General features: G+C 38.3%; 1 protein-coding gene across 2 annotated transcripts in view; it reads left to right on the top strand.

Annotated features, from left to right (window-relative positions):
- SLC6A2 (solute carrier family 6 member 2) overlaps window positions 1–19,528 on the top strand; it is a 64,959-nt gene that overhangs the window by 23,552 nt on the left and 21,879 nt on the right. For both annotated transcript variants that reach the window (XM_090149884.1, XM_031615094.2), the window contains 5 exons: window positions 10,113–10,251; window positions 10,902–11,036; window positions 15,112–15,215; window positions 17,260–17,384; window positions 18,109–18,221. In XM_090149884.1, coding sequence (XP_090006010.1) covers window positions 10,113–10,251; window positions 10,902–11,036; window positions 15,112–15,215; window positions 17,260–17,384; window positions 18,109–18,221 — 616 coding nt within the window. The remainder of the gene's footprint in view (window positions 1–10,112; window positions 10,252–10,901; window positions 11,037–15,111; window positions 15,216–17,259; window positions 17,385–18,108; window positions 18,222–19,528) is intronic.

The following is a 19,528-nucleotide window of genomic DNA, read 5'->3' as shown; positions in this document are numbered from 1 at the left end:
ATTCCATTTCTGCTCCAACTTTGCCAGAGCAAGGAAACAGAGCAGTATTATGAAAAAGACCACTGCAAGCCAAACCAAACTGACTCTAAGGCTTCAAAGTACTCATTGGTTCTCCACTTGCAAAACGTTTCAGAGCAGAGCTCAGCAGTTCAATGAAGTGAAACAAAGCACTGAGCAGGGAGGGAAGCACACAGCTGTAAAAAGATGGACCTTTTCTAATTCCGGAGTGAAAGGGAGTTCTGCAACATGGGCCAAGACAGGCAAAGGCACACTCAAATCAAACACTTGAAATCAAAAAGGTATGCAGATAACTCTAAAACAATGATATAAATCAGTGTATAAATAATTACACTGTGAATCCCCAAAGGAAAATGTTATTTGATTAGGAGAAAGAGAAGAGGGTGAGCATCATGCTAATTGAATCAGCTGTTGAATCAATCCCAATAACCAATCAATATTTCTGTGTTGGAGATGAACAAATCTCAGGGCACACATCTGCTTAGCTGCTGAAAAAGAGGGACACCACTGTTCACAAAAATAAGCTGGTGTGTGTTACAGCACTTGGCTAATAGTTGGGATCTTGAGGTCTGCAAGTCTGAAACATTTGCGGCTGCTTGTTCTTTATTGAAGACAGCACGATAATCAGTAAAGTAACACTGTGGGCAGGGGCATTGATGCTTTGAAAACAGGGGATTTGAGTTTAAAGGAACTCACTACAGTGACAAATATTGACAGCCAGGAAATCTACTGCCCTTACAATGACAGTATGCAATGCATTCAGAACTTTGTTGTAAGTTGATCATTTTTAGCAAAAGGCTACATGAATGCCAAGAACATGAATTTAAAGTGAACAATGAGAAATTATACCAGCATCTTCAAATAAAGAACTGTATTATTACAGAACTTCATGTGACCAGCATTTAGAGAGAGGTTTTCTTTATAGTTGTCTTGGGCTTAAGCCTTTTTAAAGCAAAATGCAATCCTCACATTGTTGCTTTGCTCACTTATGACTTACAGTGCATCTCTGCAATTTCAGTTATCACATGATGCTTGAGGGTGATTCTGTCTTTGTACTGGGTGCTGGTGGAGTCTGTGCACCATGCTTTAAGTTCTACCAACCCAGGAAACAGTTGTTTGCAGTTCTGCATACATACTGAAACTTGAAATATTAGGGTTCTTTCCTTGCCATGAAATAGAGTCAAGTTACAGTTTTTAAAATATAAGAATAAAAAGGGAATTTGACGTTTCATTGTGATTTGGCTCCTGAATTTTGAGACAGTTCTTAATTCTTTAGGCCTTGTATTCTTTAGTAACTAGATTATATTGCAAAAAATGAAGATTCATGTAACGCAATCTGTGACAGCTGCTTTCCCATCTGTAAAAACAGGGAACCACAAGGGGCATTATGTTATTATCCAGTATTTGGATTAGCTCATCAAGTCCAGCTGTAAAGCTCAGGTGTGGACCCATGCTTGCGCAGCTTCAGTGTGTTCAGATCCAACCTAGAAAAGACAGCCCAGTTCAGAAAACAGCGTTTCGTCTTATATCCAATAACTGCCCTTGCTCCCATTGTCCTTTTGCAGCAGGCAGAGCTACATCTTCTGACTGCAAAGTTTCGTGTTAAATGCAATGGAGTCAGGAAATAGGAGTAATGATGTAATGTTAAATTTGCATCAATATAGCACATTTACAAAATAACATATTGTTGTTGCATGTAGTATACTGTGAACAAAGAGTTCAAGTAAAGGTCTGACTGATTATATTCCCTTTAAGTAAACTTCAAATATTCCCTTAAAAATATGAAGTGCCCTTAAACCATCTTGCACTACTGCTTCTAAACTGGACCCAATTGTTTACACAGGAATTACACCTGGTTTTCCTTGCTAGATAGCCATAAGACACTTCTGAATTCTCATTCTAGGTTTAGGTTACATCAAGAATATATGCAAACTTATGTAAACAGGGAGACCTGAAACACCAAACATCTCTTTTGTGGTGGGAGAACGACTGAAAAGAGATATTTCCAAAACAAGCCACAAGCATACAGCTGATGTGGTTTCACTTAGTGAGAAGCAGATACTTGTTCTCTTTTCAGGACATAAGTCCTTCACAGTGCAAAACTGGCAGAAACTTCCTAAAACCACCCAGCTGCCAGAGCTGACTCTCCCATCTCTACCTCCACTGCACAGAAAAAAACTGTAGGAAGAGCTGGGAGTGCTGCGATGTGACATTACTGTGGTACTTCCAGAAAGGCACCACTAAGCTCCACAGAAATGTGCTAATTTTCACTGCTTGTACTGAGACAGAGAAGGGAAAACTTACTAAGGATCTAGGCCAAATCTTTCAGCTGTCCAGTGCTTGGCAGGGAGGGAGAGCAGGAAGAAATCACTAAGCCGCAGACTTGGAAGAAATCACTTCAAATTGTAATTCCCATGTCGAGGCATGACAGAGGCATTCTGGCAAACTTATCTAGATTTTGTTTTCAAGCCTCAGGAGTTGGGCAATAATTTGGGCTGAAGTGGTCCTACCCTTATGCTTTCTAGAGACTACTTCATTTCACTGTCTGGTTTCAGTTATTCAGGCTCAATTCAGGCCAAGTTGTCATTGACGTCAATGGGTCGCTTGCTTAAACCAGGAAGATGGGAGGGAATGGGACCTCTACAATACCTCATTAGTGATGGTTAAAATGAATTATAAGGCACATGCAAAATTAACTAGGCAAACACTCCAAAATCTGACAGTGCCCTTCTGCTCATATTTAGTCTTAAGTCCAGGAATAAAAAGTCAGTTCCACATTTCTTTGGAGATGTATTGATTACTTCCCTCTTTTGTGGCTTGGAATTCAACACAATGCAGAGGACATTCTATCCACTCAACATATGTTAAAATGATTCATTAAAAACATTTATTTGGAAAAACAGAAGTCCATCTCTCAAAAAAGAAAAAAGATCCTCTATCTATTCCATAGCACTCCTATTGTAATATTTAATCTGAAATTGGGAATACTTTATTTTTGTTCTCTCCATCTTTGTGCCTGGAAAGAGTTGGTTTCCATCTTGCTTTCATTTATGCTGACAATCAAAAAATATCAGTTTGGAGGAACAAAAGCACTGCTCTTCTCTGAAGGCCCTGTGCCTGTAAAAAAAAAATTTGTTCCTCCAGGAACAAATCTTGACAGTTTTTTAAACAAAGTAGTAAAATTATCAACAAATCCATTGAGCTACAGCTATTTCCTTCTGATACTGCTTTTCCCAGATTGTAACCCATTCTTTCTGTGTACGAAATAAAACACATTTTAATAGGGAAATTTTCCCACCAGATTCAGTAAAGGAAATCAGCAGAGCTCACAAGTCTGCGCAGCAGAGATTAATTGCAAAACGGCTACCTGTGAACAAGGAATGAGGACAGCGTTGAGTTGCAGCAGCCCACATCTATCATATTTATACACAATAATTTATGAGGAGGATATGAACCAAAAATATCCTGCAAAAACCCACAGTGTATAAAGTAAAGGCCACTTTTATGCAAGAGGCTTTTGCCTTCACAGGAAATACCACCAGACTGACTGAAGCTCCACATGGTCCTGTGACATAGCTAACAGAGTTACACCAACCTTCCCCATGTAAACATCTGTGAACCTGCCCAAAAGAGGGCACCAGCTCAACTGTAAGCATAGGGAATTGTGTTTGCAAATAAAAACTGAATCAGACAAGACGACTTAATAAGAGGGCATACTTAGGAAATGTTTGAATGTCTTGTTTGCAAGTTCATAGTTTGAGATTTACATACGTGCATCCCTGCACTTCATATATTATTGACTTTTTGACTGCAGAATGTTTTTGAACTCAACTAAGTCAATTAATAATCTTTTTCTTTTTGGCTCAGTACACAGAAATTTTTGGTTGAAAGTATTTATGTGCAGGAAAAACAGCTATTCAAAAAATATTTACACGTGCAGCTTTGAAATTTGCTTTTCATGTATGTTCACACCTCCACATTTGTTGGCCATTTACTTATACAAAGAGAAAAGAAATGAAATGTGAGTGCAGTGAAAATCAATCCACATGTGTACGCATGTTCTTAGGCTTTGGACAGCTTTATGGAAATGATTCCTAACCCACAACAAGCCTTTTTATAACAAGTTCAGAAGACTGGAGAAATAACAACTTTGCCAAGCCAAATTTTCCAGAGGGTTTTCATGAGCACACATCAGGAGCAGCACATTACACTGCAGGCATAACAGCCTGCTTTGTGCTAACTTGCAGGAAGAATTTAACTGCTTATCTCTACACAGAATTCTTTGTAGTTTGGTAGCAGTACCAGGCTCTGAGCAATCATTACAAAGGCCGGGGGCACAACTACAGCACTTCTCCAGGGCTACCTCACATTTGAAATCCTGGCAAGTCAAGGCAGAGCCCCTCTGCAGCACGTCCTTCCTCTTGTGCTCAAGGCAAAGCCAGCAGAGGTGCCACACATGGCTTTTTGCTCCACAAGTACAGAGGCATCCATGCCCGACCCACAGGTAACCAGCTCTGGTCCCCTGCCCCACACGGCTGTGCACGTACAGCTTGTGTGCAACTGCTGTGAAAACAGCATGGCAGTGCTGCATCTGCACCAGGAGCATGGCAAACTGTGCAAAATACCCCATCCAATGCTACTTAATCCAGGGAGCCTTCTACAAGGAAAAGAAACACCTGTATTTTATACCCTGAAGGAAACTAGCAGTGAGAACAACTGAACCACGGTTGCACAAATATGTAAATGCAAGAGTTGCATCTAAGAGAGCCTTCTAAATGAGTACAATTATCATGCCTCAAATTGAGTATGTAATTTAATTTCTATAGATTGCACTCTGTATACATTGTCAGTGCTTTTAGCATCTTCAGTCTACAATTTGCATTACCTTTTAAATCATAAAAGCTAGTCTAACTGCCAGGATAGGGAACAGAGCTCAGTTCTATATCTATTTATTCTTTTATCAATTTCCTCAATACTCATTCTATGAGAACCAGTTGGACTCGATCCCCCATGAGTGAATACTAACTTGAAGAAGTACTTGGCCAACTCCCTAAACTTTATTTTTGAAAGCCATAGCACAGTTGTTTCGCATTCACTGCCATCTCCTCCAAAACTGAGCATTAGCAGTCATTTCTCAGAGACAACTCTGCACTCAGAAGTGTTTACAAACACTAAAATCAAACAGATTTGTTTCTAATAAAAGCATTCTGTTGGAAGAATTTCAGTTTGTCTGACTGTAAATCTGTTAGTTAAATAATTAGTTAGATAAACCGATTACATTTTTCCATCTAAAATCTGGTACAAACCATCTAGAAATTGTTTGGATGAATGACTCTTCCATGGATCACATCAAATTTAAGTAAATTACTTTTACATTAATTTTTTTTTAAGATTGTCTGAGCCCATAGAGTTGTGTGGTCATATTAGTATTGGAAAAATAAAATTATAATTGATTTGGGATTAGAAAAGCAAGGCTTACTCCAAGAGCTTTAAACTTCACCTTTTTGGATAAAAATGTACTAAATCTCTAAAACAGCCATTGAAATCTCCCCAGGGATGAGTTACAAAAATGTTTCCTTAGAAAATTTTTAGAAAGAACCAATGTGACAAAATCTAGTAGAATTCAACACCTAAAGCTCTTAGCATCTTTTTTCTGGGTATGGATTAATGTTTTGACGTGGAAAAAAAAATTCTTAAAAAGAATTTTCAGGTCAAGACCCTTTCTTTTGTGTTGTTCCTTCCCTGTACACATCTTTGACCATTCCCTAAGGAGTAAGTTGTCAGTGTGGGGAAAAAGGAAAGGGCTATAATAATCTTCATGGTATGGATGGGAACACTAGGACGCAGGTTTGTGTCACAAGCTGTTACTAGAGTTGTGACTCCTCCAGTTACTGAGTCTCTCTGAGCAGCTGCCCCCTGCCTCCCCAATAACCTATCTTATGTAGGTTTTATTTGTGAGCACCCAGCAGATGGGCTTCTTGTTGGCTCTCTGACACCACATTTAAGAGGAACCAAGTGCTACACAAAGACATAACAAAAAACAGTGATCAGTCATTTGCTGATTTCAGTAGAGGTGAACTTCTTCCCTTTGACTGGTTGCGGGGAGGAAGGAGGGCAAGAACTGGTGCCAGAGTTATGGACTGACTTGTGGAATCTTCCCAGCAGGGAGCACTGGGAAAGGAAGGACCAGCATAAATCTCCTGGAGAGAGAAACTGGAATCTCTGAACGCAGCTTCAAACTGAAATGACTTTGTATTCCTGCTCCCCTTACAATTAGGCAGACAGACTCTCGGGACCTATATTTACAGTCTCAAAGTCATTGCAAATATAATTTACAGTTCCTTACATGGAAAGTAGTCTTGGCATAAATCAACCTCCTTTGCACAAATGGCTGATAAAATTAATTTCTTATTAGCTCCTCTTTTATTTAGCTCAGCACAATATGTCCCTGTTCTACTCTCCATTAGCTCATCTCTTAGCATCTATTTTCCATCCCTGCTATTCATAATATTTTCTCATCCTTTTTACATATTTTTCTCACCTATTTTCACTTTTTTTTTTTTCAATAATAAAGATCTCCAGGCAAAATATTAATTATTTATATCTTATTGCCTCTAACTGTTGCTTTCTCTCTGACTCAGAGCCGTGACTTTTGAGTTTATTTTATTACATATCAGCAACATCTCTATACCTAGGAAACAAGAATAATTCTCAGTAGTTTTGAGCACAATTTAAAGCAAATGACAGAAAACTGATACCGAGTGCTGCATGTCACCTGGCTCCCTGATGCAGGGATTTAGGAGATCGCGTTATGCTACTTTGCCTATGACATGTATACATCTTTACAGCACTGGGAAATGGGACAATCCTGCAGTAACACAACTTCAGTATAGGAATGGATGTGGCATCTTGCATTATTCCGCTGTAATATCAACAGGTTGAACTTGGATGTTTCAAGCACAAAGCTTTATGAATAGAGAATCTTGCAGTACCACTTACTTCCCATTTTCTTCTTTGTGGCCATTGCAAGGGAAGTGACTGAGTATAATCTAAAGGAGCCAGGCAGGGATCTATCACTCCACATGCTTTAGGAGAAACAGAGAGAAAGCAGCCTCAGCTGCTCCTGAAATAAAGTACTATTTAATGGGAAACAGGAATAATTGTGGCATAATTGAGCTGCTAACTGGATTTTCGATCGCATTGCTGATGTATGATAACTTTGATGAACATGATGAATGCTAAACACTTTTCAGATTTGCCCTTGTTCAAAAAATGACTGTTTTCCAAAGTACATTCCAAGCTATGCTTCAAGCCAAGAAAGTCTAGTCTAATAGTTTGACTGCTGCTTCTCCTCTCCATCCTCTCCATCTATTCAGATGTCAGCACATCTGAATCCAAATCACAGTCTAGCTACTAGATCTCTTGCTTTTTGCTGCAGCTGGAACCCAAATGTAGCCTCTGATTGGTAAACACTCATGAATTGCTTCCCAGCAACCTTCAGAAATGGCATTTTTCAGAAAGTTTCTAGGACTTAAGAGGTCAGAAAGGACAAAAAAAGTAAAGGAAGAGGAAGCAAAATCCACCAGGATTCAATCTCAGAAACAGCAGTGGTCTATGAAGATTTCCTTGCTTAGCTGCTCAGTTACACAGCTGTTTTAATTGGCTACAGAATATTTTTTCTCTTCCTATTTTATGATCCCTTACCCTGATTGAGGGAGCAGAACTCCTGGTTTGGAGATGCTCCTGAAAATTCTGGGTATCCCACACTTGAAGAGGCAGTTCTGTCAAGTGTTCTTAATAGCAAGACATTGCTAGCTGCTCCTCAGAAAGCAAACAGAAGGAAGCAGTTTTCTTTTAAAATAAAAAAAAAATGTTTAGGCAGGAAGAGTAAAAGGTTAAATGGACACAAAGAGTGCAAGTTCATGTTCTGTTTTTCTAAAGGTTCATCTGCATATTGTGATCCAAAGGACTTTCTTTATAGCATCCAATTATAATAATGATAATAGTATAACTGTGACAGCACAGACTGCACAATTTCTCCCAGTCTCTGAACAAATTTTCTTATCTGAATCTGTGATGCTTTTCCCAAGTATATTTTTAACACTGCTCAAACTGGTAAGTTTAAAACACAATCAAGCATCTCTATCCAGAATCCATTCACACCTCTGGATCCCCATGAAAGCACACTCTACTAGCAGAAATGTGAATAGCTTCCATTCACCCTCTAAGGAAAAGCTGAATTAGATCCACCTACCGGTTTACATTTAATGATTTTTTTAAATGAGTTATCAAAAATTCTAGCTCTCACCATTTTGCTGTTTTCACAGATAACAGCTGAGGACTTAGCTGTACAGTTTGTATAATAAGACTTAAACTCATCTAATACATTCTAAATAGGAAGGTTCTTTGAATCTATGTCACAGACACACTGTCATTACCCTTTTATCGCCTGACATGTAATTATCCTTATAGTGCCAAAGGAATCGAGCAGCTGCTTATTTTAGGAGGATGCTTTTAAAAAGAATCTTTCATTCATTTGAGGATGTATAATAGCAACAGTCCAAGAATACAGTATTTCCTACAGAACAGAGCTACAGAAGCAGAACTGTTAAGTTCTTGACCCATTACTCTAGATACATTTGGTATGAAAATGGAATTATATGCTACATTTGCAGATTACTAAATGGGTTGTATCAGCGGGCCTTTATTTTCCCAGCATGTTTCTACAGTTAAATTAGTATAGAGACTTATTCAGTTTTCCCCCATTTAAGTTGACACAGATTGGCTTTGTCTCAGAGTTCTATCTGACTCATCTCTGGTCTGATAAGACAAGTGCTGAAGATAACTCTGAAGTACCAGCTAGCTGGTAAGAGAATGTATGCACAGTTAGTGGGGCAGGAATTGATTCCTCAGGCTTTACTGTCCACATGTCTCCAGTCACACAGGGCAAATCACTCAGTACTTCAGTTTCTCCAAAATGCAGTTATCTTGTATATATCAAGGTCCTACACTGATTCATCAAGTTCAGTTGTGTTATCACAGTGCTAAGTCTGTTATCACAGTGTTGATTGAGGTAAACTATTTTACCCAAGCAGTACATAACAAATAAAGGCAATAGAGAAAGAGGAGGAGAAAGATAGAAAAATCACAATTATTTGTTCTAAATGGACACTAAAAGACTAAGACTAAATTGCATCCCCAAGCCAACATCCCATGGAGCTGCTCCAGAACCAGGAATTAGCTTTGCAGTTGCCCCGAGGTTCAGGGCTCCCAACACACTGCCACTCCTCTTTGCAAATACAGCCTTAAGTGAAATATTTCTGTGTAGATCTGAACAAGCAACATGACCCCTCAGCAGCACAGAACAGATGGGAGGAAGGGAGACATGGCAACATTCACCCACATCCCCCTGTCTTGTGCACACAATGTGTTTTGACAACTGTAATGGTGGACGTCACCAGTCCTTGGGAGAAATACTCTTTCCTACACAACTTTTTGTTGATCTCAAAAGAACTACTCTACTCTGCTAAGCAACAGAATTTCTTCTGCTATTGTCCCACTATCTCAATGAACAACAAAGAATTCTATGTCCATTTTGAATTCACCAATTGTTGCTTTTCCTATCCAACCACTTTTCCCATTTGCAGCCTCACAGAAACTCATTCCATCAGAAACTCATCGCCCATGGTGCAAGTAAGATTGCTGCTTGCTTATCTAGAGTCATAGAACAATTTAAGTTGAAAGAGATGTCTGAGGGATATCTAATACAACTTCAAAAGTAAATCAGCCTATTCAGGCTCTTTACTGGCCAAGTTTTAAAATTTCCAAGGACAGAGATTCTTCAGCCTCTCTGGGCATCTGCTCAGTGCTCAAGGAAACTTGAATGAGAAATGAGAAGATAATGAATGACACTTCTAAAATGTGGGAAGCAGCACAACATATGGCTTCACAAAAAAAATCATTAACTGCTAGCAGTATCTGAAGGGCAGCTCCTAGCACAGTGCAGCATCCACTTTCACTGCCCACAGGATGGGATAGACATAAGCCCTTTTCCCCCAGTGACTTGGCTTTGTTTCTGTGTATCTGGTATGCAGGCGAGGAGTTCTGCACCTGCATGAAAGCCGTGGAATCCACGACCTTGGCTTGCCTCGCTGGCAACTTTCCCTCTGCCTCTTGGTGGTGGTAATCATTCTTTTCTTTAGTCTGTGGAAAGGCGTGAAGACTTCAGGAAAGGTAGAGATAATATTGTCCTTCTATCTCAACTACATTCTTTGTCTCCTTTAAGAAGTGTCCTTAATTTAGGAACAAAAGACTAAATCACTGCATCTGAGGGATCCTCAGGGACTAAACCATGTGAGAGGCCTTCATATATGTGCAGTGGAAGCACACAGTCTAGATTCAGCCTTTATTTTATCTACAGATTCTGCTTGCATGATGTTTTGACTGGAAATTTTACTAGCATATTTTCAATTCTGCATTGGTGGTCTCAACCCAGAAAATACCTTGAAAGACACAGATGCTTTAAATTGTCTGATGTGCATCTCATTCTTAGCCAAATGTGCTAACATTTTCATGCTTTGTTGTTACGTAAAATGCCATGAGAAGAAAAATAAATGCCTAATCTGAAGTTTCTCTGATATCCCTTCAGAAAACACCTCACCAGAAATTCTGGGGTTAGATTTTCATGAAAGTATCACCCAACAACATCAGGCAGTGATGGCAGGCCCTTCGTTATTCTTTACATGTTTCCTCCAAGGCATACTATAAAGAGCTTCTCCATAGAACTGAATGGACAAAATCAAGAAAGTATCAGCTGCATTTTTCACACATTCTTAAATCTTCTGTAACAGCTTATTAACCTTTAGGATCTCTGTTGTCTGCAGGTTGTATGGATAACAGCCACTTTGCCTTACGTTGTATTATTTGTCTTATTAATACATGGAATAACCCTGCCTGGTGCATACAATGGAATAAATGCATATCTGCATATAGATTTCAGAAGATTAAAAGAAGCCACAGTAAGTGTACTCTTCTGCTCTCATTCTTTATTATTAAACCTGTTACTGCCGTTACTAAACTGAAATTATTAGATCTAAATTCTGGAAATTATACAGCCTCATTTCTGCTTTTGAATAAGCATTACCACTGTTTCCAGTAGTCTGAATTTCCAGCATCCTCCATGACAGGAGTACCTTAGCCTGAATTCAAACTGAGCTGATCACTAAGAACCTGCATAGGGTGGTTTCAGGTGCACTTGTCCCTTGATAAGTCCACTTGTCGACTGTGCACCCTGTAGATAACACAAAAATGTATTGCACGTGAAAATGGAATTGTAAAAAAAATTCAGCTCTCTAAGGACTGAGAATTACTTCAAGAAGAAAATTTTGCTTTTTGAATCACTTGGCAAAACATTAACCTGGCAAACAAAAATCCAGGTCTATAAGCACAGTAATAAACATACTAAGTCAGGGTATTAACTCACCTAATCATTGTCATTCTTATGAAGGACACATTCAATAGCATAGCATTCTCATCTTCCTATAGAAAGTAATGTACATTTCACTTAACACTGTGTGACATTCTCATGAAATCTACCCAAACCAACTCAATTTGTGGAGTACCTTGAAAGTACAAATTATTTCATCCATTGTAAGGCAAGACCCACAAGTATAGTCCTTAACTGATGAAATTGTCAGCATTTCAGACCAACAGAGAACATGATCTGGTGAGTACAGGTAGATCTTCCCACAATCCTATTCTAAAAATAATGCTGTCTGAGAAATGGCTCAATCTCTCTGTGGATAGACCATTCAAACAGATACAAAACTGAAAAGCAAGACTGTGGTTCTACTAGTAGGAAATGAACTGTCTTGAAAGTTGAAAAGCTCTTAGAACTGTTTATGTAATCTGTGCATAGTTTAACTGCACGTTTCCTATACATTCTATCTTGATTTTTCATATTTTAAGTACTGCTGAGAAAAACGTCACGCATTCTGGATGTCCACAGAGCTGTGTCAGCTTGCATCAGCTCCGAATCTAGGCCTCCTTTCTCACAGCTGTCTTCTGTGTTTGGAAGAATACTTCTGTGCACTGCTGTTTCTTGTCTTAACATTTTTGCAGCTGCTGCTTGGCTGATCCCAAACATATTTGTTGCTATGACTTTTTCAGATAACTTAAAAAAAATTGCTCTAGAATAAGAGACTGGAGATCAGTTATAAAAGAAGTTTCCCAAACTGCTTATCATGTCAGCCTCTCCTGCTGGCCCGCAGAGCCACCTGCTGCAGTACTGGATTTACATGTTTGATTTTTGTGCTCAGACCCAAAGAACAGGCACTTGCTTCAGATCCATGTCAGTGTTTCCCTGATTCTCATTTATGATTTCTTTCTACCAAATGATGAACCCAACAAAAAAAAAAAAGTCACAGTGATGACCTGCAGCAGTCTCTGCCAGTGCTCCTGCACAAGGCACTAAAGTATCCTGCAAAGGATCCATGTCAAGGTCCTCTCATTTTCTAAGGCCACATACTGAACAGCAGTGAGAAAGCCCTAAGACACCTCAGTTCTCAGTGATATTGAACTCACAAATGGTCTCTTACATAGAGAAAAAGATATTCCCCTGAGTATCTTTGTTAGACCAATGCCTAATAACATTCCTTGCTGAAATTCTGAGAGCTATAAAAGTCCCAGTAATCATCCCCAGAACACAAAAGGATACAATAAATGTTTGTGTAGAAGGGAAGCTACATTTCTGTTCTGCTAAAGGAATTAGGGTGAAGCATGGAGTGAAATCAGACATTGAGAAGCAAGTACTCTTTCATACACCTTAACAAGTCTTCTGGAGAGTATATAGCATCTGGATGGGCACAAAGTGCTTCTTATGTACAGTAATTCTTTAAACCCATATATACAAGAAAAGAATGTACATTTAAATACAGAACAGTATAAACAACCACAAAGAAAGCTGGGAAGATGGATCACAATCAACTGTAAAATGTTTGATTTTTTTTTTTCATTTCCAGAGCATATATGAACAGTATCTTACTGTAAAATGTTTTAATATTAATCAATCAGAAGACATTCAGCACAGACTATGGACATAAACTGCAGAAGAGCCAGTCCCAGTGATCATGTTCTGTCTCATTTTGTTATAACAAAGATAATGTTTTGCATTTAGTCTTAGTCCTAAAGAAATTTCTAGTTTGTTCTTTTTTCATTTAAGTTGATAGTCCTAGTAAGTGATTAGGAAATAGAAATTATGAGCGAAGACTTTTACTGGACAACTAAACATATGTGAAATTCCTTTGATAGACACCTGTTGGTCTCTTACTTGCACCAACAGGACTTACACAGAAACTTAACAGTGCTTGAATAGTAAGAGAGGGGAAGTTTGATGAGTACAACTTCATTGGCAAAACACAGAAGAGCCTCTAGCAACAAATGCCTTGTGATGGTAGCACACAGATATAAATATAACCTAGGAAAAACAATATTTAAAAAAATTCAGGCATACAATTTATGGAAAGTTCTTTCTGAAAAAAAAAAAAAAAAAAAAAAAAAAAAAAAAACACCCAGTAATTTTTACATTTCTCCTGCACTCTCACCCACAAAAATGCTTTTTGAAGAGTACAATCCTCTTTGATCTCCATATTTGTGCAGAGGCAGAACATTAAGGTATAGCTGGGTATAAGAGGAATGAGCAAGGAATTCATTTTACTGGATCACATTCCTATTTAGTAAAAAATCCATGATCTTAATCCCCATACGAAATACAACCATATCTACCTTTCCCCTGGTTCACAGTAAAAATCATGGATTGCTCTCCAAAGTAATCATCAACTCTCAATAGTTATCTCCAAACCCAGAACTCAATGAGGAGTTTTCAGTCATCAGCAAACAGTAGTTGAAAGCATCTACAGTGGGAAAGCATAGACCACTAGCATAGATGCTCCTATGCATCATGTTAGGATTGGATAAAGCTCTCTTTCTTTGGCTTGGGTCAAATATGAAGGCTTAGCATTAACATCCAGATGGACTGGGTGGAGTCCATAAGCATCCTAGATTTATTAGAGTGTCCCTACTAAATAGATGAATTGGGTCTGATCTCTTAGAGAGGGATGAAAATAAAATCCAGTGCTTTTTGTAGTCTCAAGCACTTTGCAGATTTAGCCAAAGATGAAGATCTCGTTTTTAGAAATGCTGGGAATTATTCACTCCATTAACTGTTGCCCTTGAGGATTTTAGCTAGAAGGTGTTTATTTAAATAAACATCCCTGTTCAACAACTGTATAAATGAAACCCTCATTAATCAGTGGAGACTATTTCCAGGTTTCTGATCCAGGAACCAGCACCGTGGCATTGTTCCTGACAGCTGTCTGCACATCATGTGTGGATAGCATGCTGGAGAATCATTTCAGAAAATGTTAGAACATTTTAAAAAGTTTTCTCTAGTGGACAATTCTTAAAATGTCTGAGCTGTGTCTAACCTGACATTTAATGACCATCACAGGAGGAACTCCTTCTCCAAACAAATGGGAAAGAAAGTAGAAAAAAAAAACTTGGATGGTTCTGTTCACAGCATTTCAGTCATACTCCAGCATCTGAAGAAAGCAAGCATCATCTAAGACATAATTACAGTTCCATGAATAAAGCTTTCTTATGGGAAAGAAAATGACCTGTAACTCCTGACCTGGGGACTATTTTAGGTGTTTGGTTGTACATTCCGAACTAACTTGGAACAAGAACTAACGGAAACGCATCCCTGCCAGCCAAGAGAAGAATTCATGTAATCAGCTCAGTGCTCATCAAAAGCTCAGAAGTACAGAACGAAGTGGACTCCCCACAGAGGCAGTAGCATGCATGCTCTGCAGGCTTGTCCACTGTGTTAGCCTTTACCATTTCCTGTTAAGGGATTTCAGACCATGCCTGTGCTACAAGCCGGGGCTGAGATCATGGTGCTGAGCAGTGCTTAACATTCCTGCATGAACATGAGAATTGATCTTTATGTTCAATACCAGTTGCTTTTTACCATCCTCTCATTTGCCTGACGCATCTTTTAGACTGAACTAACACTCTGATGTCGGTGTTGTTATGCAGGTATGGATTGATGCAGCTACTCAGATATTTTACTCCTTAGGAGCTGGGTTTGGTGTTTTAATTGCATTTGCCAGTTACAATAAGTTTGACAACAACTGTTACAGGTAAGACAAGCTATTCTTTCTTTACTGCTTCAGAATAATGCTCTTTTATTCGTTAAATGCAGCAGGAATAAATGCTAATCTTCAGTCATTAATGATGGTCGGACTTGTGTAGACGTAGCAACCAACTCAAAACTTGAAACAGTCTTACTGAAATTTTAGCAACAGGAACCTGCCAAGATATCTGCAGCACTGCAGAACAGAATGGGATTAGAGTTAAGACTTGAGACAGCTGTGTAAACTGTGCTTGTGTTTGCCTTTCAGACGTACCATTAAGAGCAACAGTGAACAGAGGATTAAGGCTTATTGGTCCAGGCACTAAAAGCAGGACTCCAATTTCTAGAACTGTTTTAGTGTTGTGTGATTGTTTCGATATTTTATGTCGTGCTCCAATTTAGGAATGTACTTTAAATCAAGTCGGCTTTTAAGTGTTTCACTGAATCACCGCCACGGAAATCCAACCAAAGCTGTTCTGCACCTCCTAAGAACTCCCAGCATTTATAAGTTTTGTTAACATTCCATCTTGGAATGAAAACAAGCGTCTTTAAAAAAAAAAAATTCCCATGCAGTATAAATGCAGAAAGAACACTTATTATAAATACATTGTGAACTGATGGATAGCAAAAATGTTCCAGTGAAAGGATCACAGAATCATAGAATGGTCTGGGTTGAAAAGTACCTTAAAGGTCATCTAGTTTTCCCCCCCCCCCCTCTCCACTGTGGGCAGGTTTGCCAACCACAAGACCAAGGGTACAAGAGAACATATAGATTTGAACAAATATAGATGGACTGAAACCTAAAAGCATGGAGTACATTCACTGACTTCAAAGAACTATATACTTAACCAGGAGTGACTTTAGATCCCCTTATTGTTTACAGTAGGTGATACTACCAGGTTTGAGAACCCTTCAACTGGAAGGCTAGCCACAGCAATCACCCAAATATCATTTATTGCCTTCTGGAACTGATTTTGCATTAATAATAATGCAAATAATAATAGTTTTGTTATTATAGCAAAATAATAGTTTTTTTTCTTATATATTCTCAGGAATTTTGCTCTGAAATGGAAGAAATTCACTTGAAACTATGAAAATACCAGAGACTATATGTGAAATCATATTATTCAGTTCTTAGCTTGCTAGATTTACTTGATAAGACCGGCTTTCACTGTAAGAGAAATTGTCTAGTATTGTCAAAGCATACTAATATCCAGAGGAGAACAAAGTTTGGCATTTGCCACCTATGTTTCCAGGTAGCATAACTGATGAAAGGAAATATTTACTTTCTGCTTATTGAAGCACTGTTTGGCATCACTAATGTTCACAGAGATATTCCCTCTATTCTAAAGGTCACGTGCAGCAGAAGGCTACTTGTCAGCCATCCTACAGGTTAGAGAGGCACCTACATTAGAGACTCATGGCCAGACTGTCCTCAAGCTATGTTTGGTGACAGAGGCTGTTAATACAAAGGAAAACACATGCGTCTATCATAATACTGTGGCAGATTAAAAAAATGACAGCTTTGCTACAAGAGCCAATTTGGTTTAAAGGTTAAATATTGTACAAATTGATTTTAAAAGTAGGTTGTGGGTTTGTTTTTTAAATGCCTAGCCAGCTGCATAGATGAAGGGACCTCATTACAGCAGATAACTGTCTTTAATCTGAATGCTGGCACAGCTTGCTAAAACTGCACTGGAGTTATCTGAAAATGTTCCTGCGTATCTGCTCACTTGAATTGCTTCTGACTATTTCAAGTATTCCCTAGTGAGGCTCTCTTAGGCTACTCTTCCTATGGTATGGCTACCAGGATGATGAATTTACTCCCCATAATATAGCTTTACTGATTTTCTTTTTGAGCAGAAGTCAGCGTTAAAACAAATTAGGAAACAGAAGTAGGTCATTTCCTGCTGTAGTATGCTGATGTGAGCTTTTGATGTTCGTAACAATTGCATAATTGGGAAGAGTCTTGTGAAACTGCTATCTTTGTAACAATCCCCACCTTAATATTGTTTTCATTTCTACTGGGCTATTTTTCTTTCCATCATTAGGGATGCTTTGCTGACTAGTACCATTAACTGTGTCACAAGCTTCATCTCAGGATTTGCAATTTTTTCCATATTGGGCTACATGGCTCATGAGCACAAAGTTAAAATTGAGGATGTAGCCACTGAAGGTAAGAAGTGAGTTTCACACTACTTTTAATCCTCTTTCTCATCTACCATTTCCTTGCAAATATGCTTATACTTGTTTGAAACAAGAGTTAAATCACCTGGAAGTGACCTGTGTGAAATTACTTGGAACTAAAACTATGTGTAGGTGCCTTGATGAAATGTGAACTGTAAATTGTATTGATTCATCTCAGCTCTGATTCATTGAGGTTTCCTAGCACTTTGCCCCTCACAAGTTCAGCAAACAGATTTCCCACTGTATAGAATCTTGGAGGAATGTTGCTCTTTAACGCTATACGTAAATGTTTCAAGTAGTTCTGGTGAGGTTTGCTGTAGTCTTTTCACTTGTCACCCACGGTTTCATTTCCTACATCTCACTTATCACATCCAAGAATTCTCTTGTCAAACAGCACAGTCTGCATCCACAAGGATCTTTTTCTAATACATAACCGAAAAATAGCCAGCAAGACTGTGAATGCTGTAGAAGATTATTAAAAATGCAAAAAGAATGTAATGGATTTTATCTACAAAACTGTGATGAGTAAAATACTAGTGTACTTTGAATATATTTCTTGCATAATGCAAGTTTTTGTTTTAACAGCTACTCAGAATGTGATGTGGACTGATGTAGGAGTCAACTTAGTCATACCTTATCTCATTAAAATACACACTATTATGAAGTTGAAAGACATATTTTTGTATTACTTCTCTTTTTCATTTCTATTTCAGGAGCTGGTTTAGTTTTCATCCTCTATCCAGAGGCAATTTCAACTCTCTCGGGATCTACATTTTGGGCTGTGGTATTCTTCATCATGCTCCTTACTCTTGGCATTGATAGTTCTGTGAGTATTCTTTCCTTCTAGCCTTGACCAGTCTCCTTTACAGTTACAACAGGAAAAGTATCTACCTTAAACAACCGTTTTGTTGCTTTTCAAATAAACACTGAGTACCCTCCCTGAATCTGCTTTCAGTCACAGCCAACATACCAATGGCATTGCTCCTTGCAGTGTATTTAATTAAAGACTCACAATATTGAAAAGGTTTAGGAAGAGATAAAAGTAACTTACAAGCCAAAAAACTAATCACTTCTTTTTTATGACCTTTGAGAAGGGCTGTTCATCAACATTTATTACTATTCTAAGGTATGACCCAACATCACTGTTATGAACAACTACTACTATGAACCTGCAATGAGATTTTGGACTCTACTTGTAAGATACAAGCTGCAGTATGGCATCTAGAACAGATTTTCACATGTGCTGAATTGCACTCATCTGCTAAAAACAATGCCTGATGCTGGCCTGTTTTATTTATTTTTTCCTAAAAGCAGTAATACAGAATTTCCTGTAAATTTAATCAGAATAATTGTATCAGAATATTTCCACGGCAGTTTGATTTTATTATCTTACTATATAAATTCTAACTAATATAAAATGAAGACTGAGAAATACTGAAACACCTGTTTTAACAGTGAGGAAATAAGAATCAATAACTGGGAATGACAAAATATGCCTCACTTTGCAGATAAATTCAGTATTGAGTTCGACTTCCTGGCTGTTGCTCAACACTGAAGGAGTACATTTGACCTTTCTATAATATGATGGCTTATACTGTACCATGATACTCACAATCACAGAAACTTCAGCCTTACAGAAATTACCCAAGAGGCCTGAAATCTACATCCTGATTCAGAAGTTTCAGCCCAGATTATATCTGATTGTGTAGCTTAGTCATTTTTCATGTAGAATCAAGCGTGAAGGATGGAGAGAAAAGATTCAGGTCGATAGAAAGACATGAATGACCAGCACAGAACTGGGAGAAGAAAAAGATCCACATTTAGATCTAAAATAGTTAATTGTGCAACAGTGATAAATTTAAGATAATATCTGGAAACATTTGAGTGACAAAGACAAGGCTTTAGATCACATAGAGGCTGCAATCACACAGAGCTCTTTCTTGTGAAGTTAAATAAAACACTATGTGCTTTTAAACTGTGGTCAGACTTTGCTCTTTCTTTCTAATATATAACTGGAGGAGGAAACAAGGAGCAAGGATGTGCTTGTTAATAGTTTGTTCAGGAGTTTTCTTAATCACCATTACTGAAGAAAACTCAGATCATGCAGTATCAGTATCTTTTACCGTGGTCTTT

The sequence above is a fragment of the Phasianus colchicus genome, chromosome 13 (genome assembly GCF_987193195.1).
Source record: "Phasianus colchicus chromosome 13, bPhaCol1.hap1.1, whole genome shotgun sequence".
Classification (NCBI taxonomy): Eukaryota; Metazoa; Chordata; class Aves; order Galliformes; family Phasianidae; genus Phasianus; species Phasianus colchicus.
Note: the sequence above shows the minus strand (reverse complement) of the source record. Positions and strands in the feature narration are given on the sequence as shown.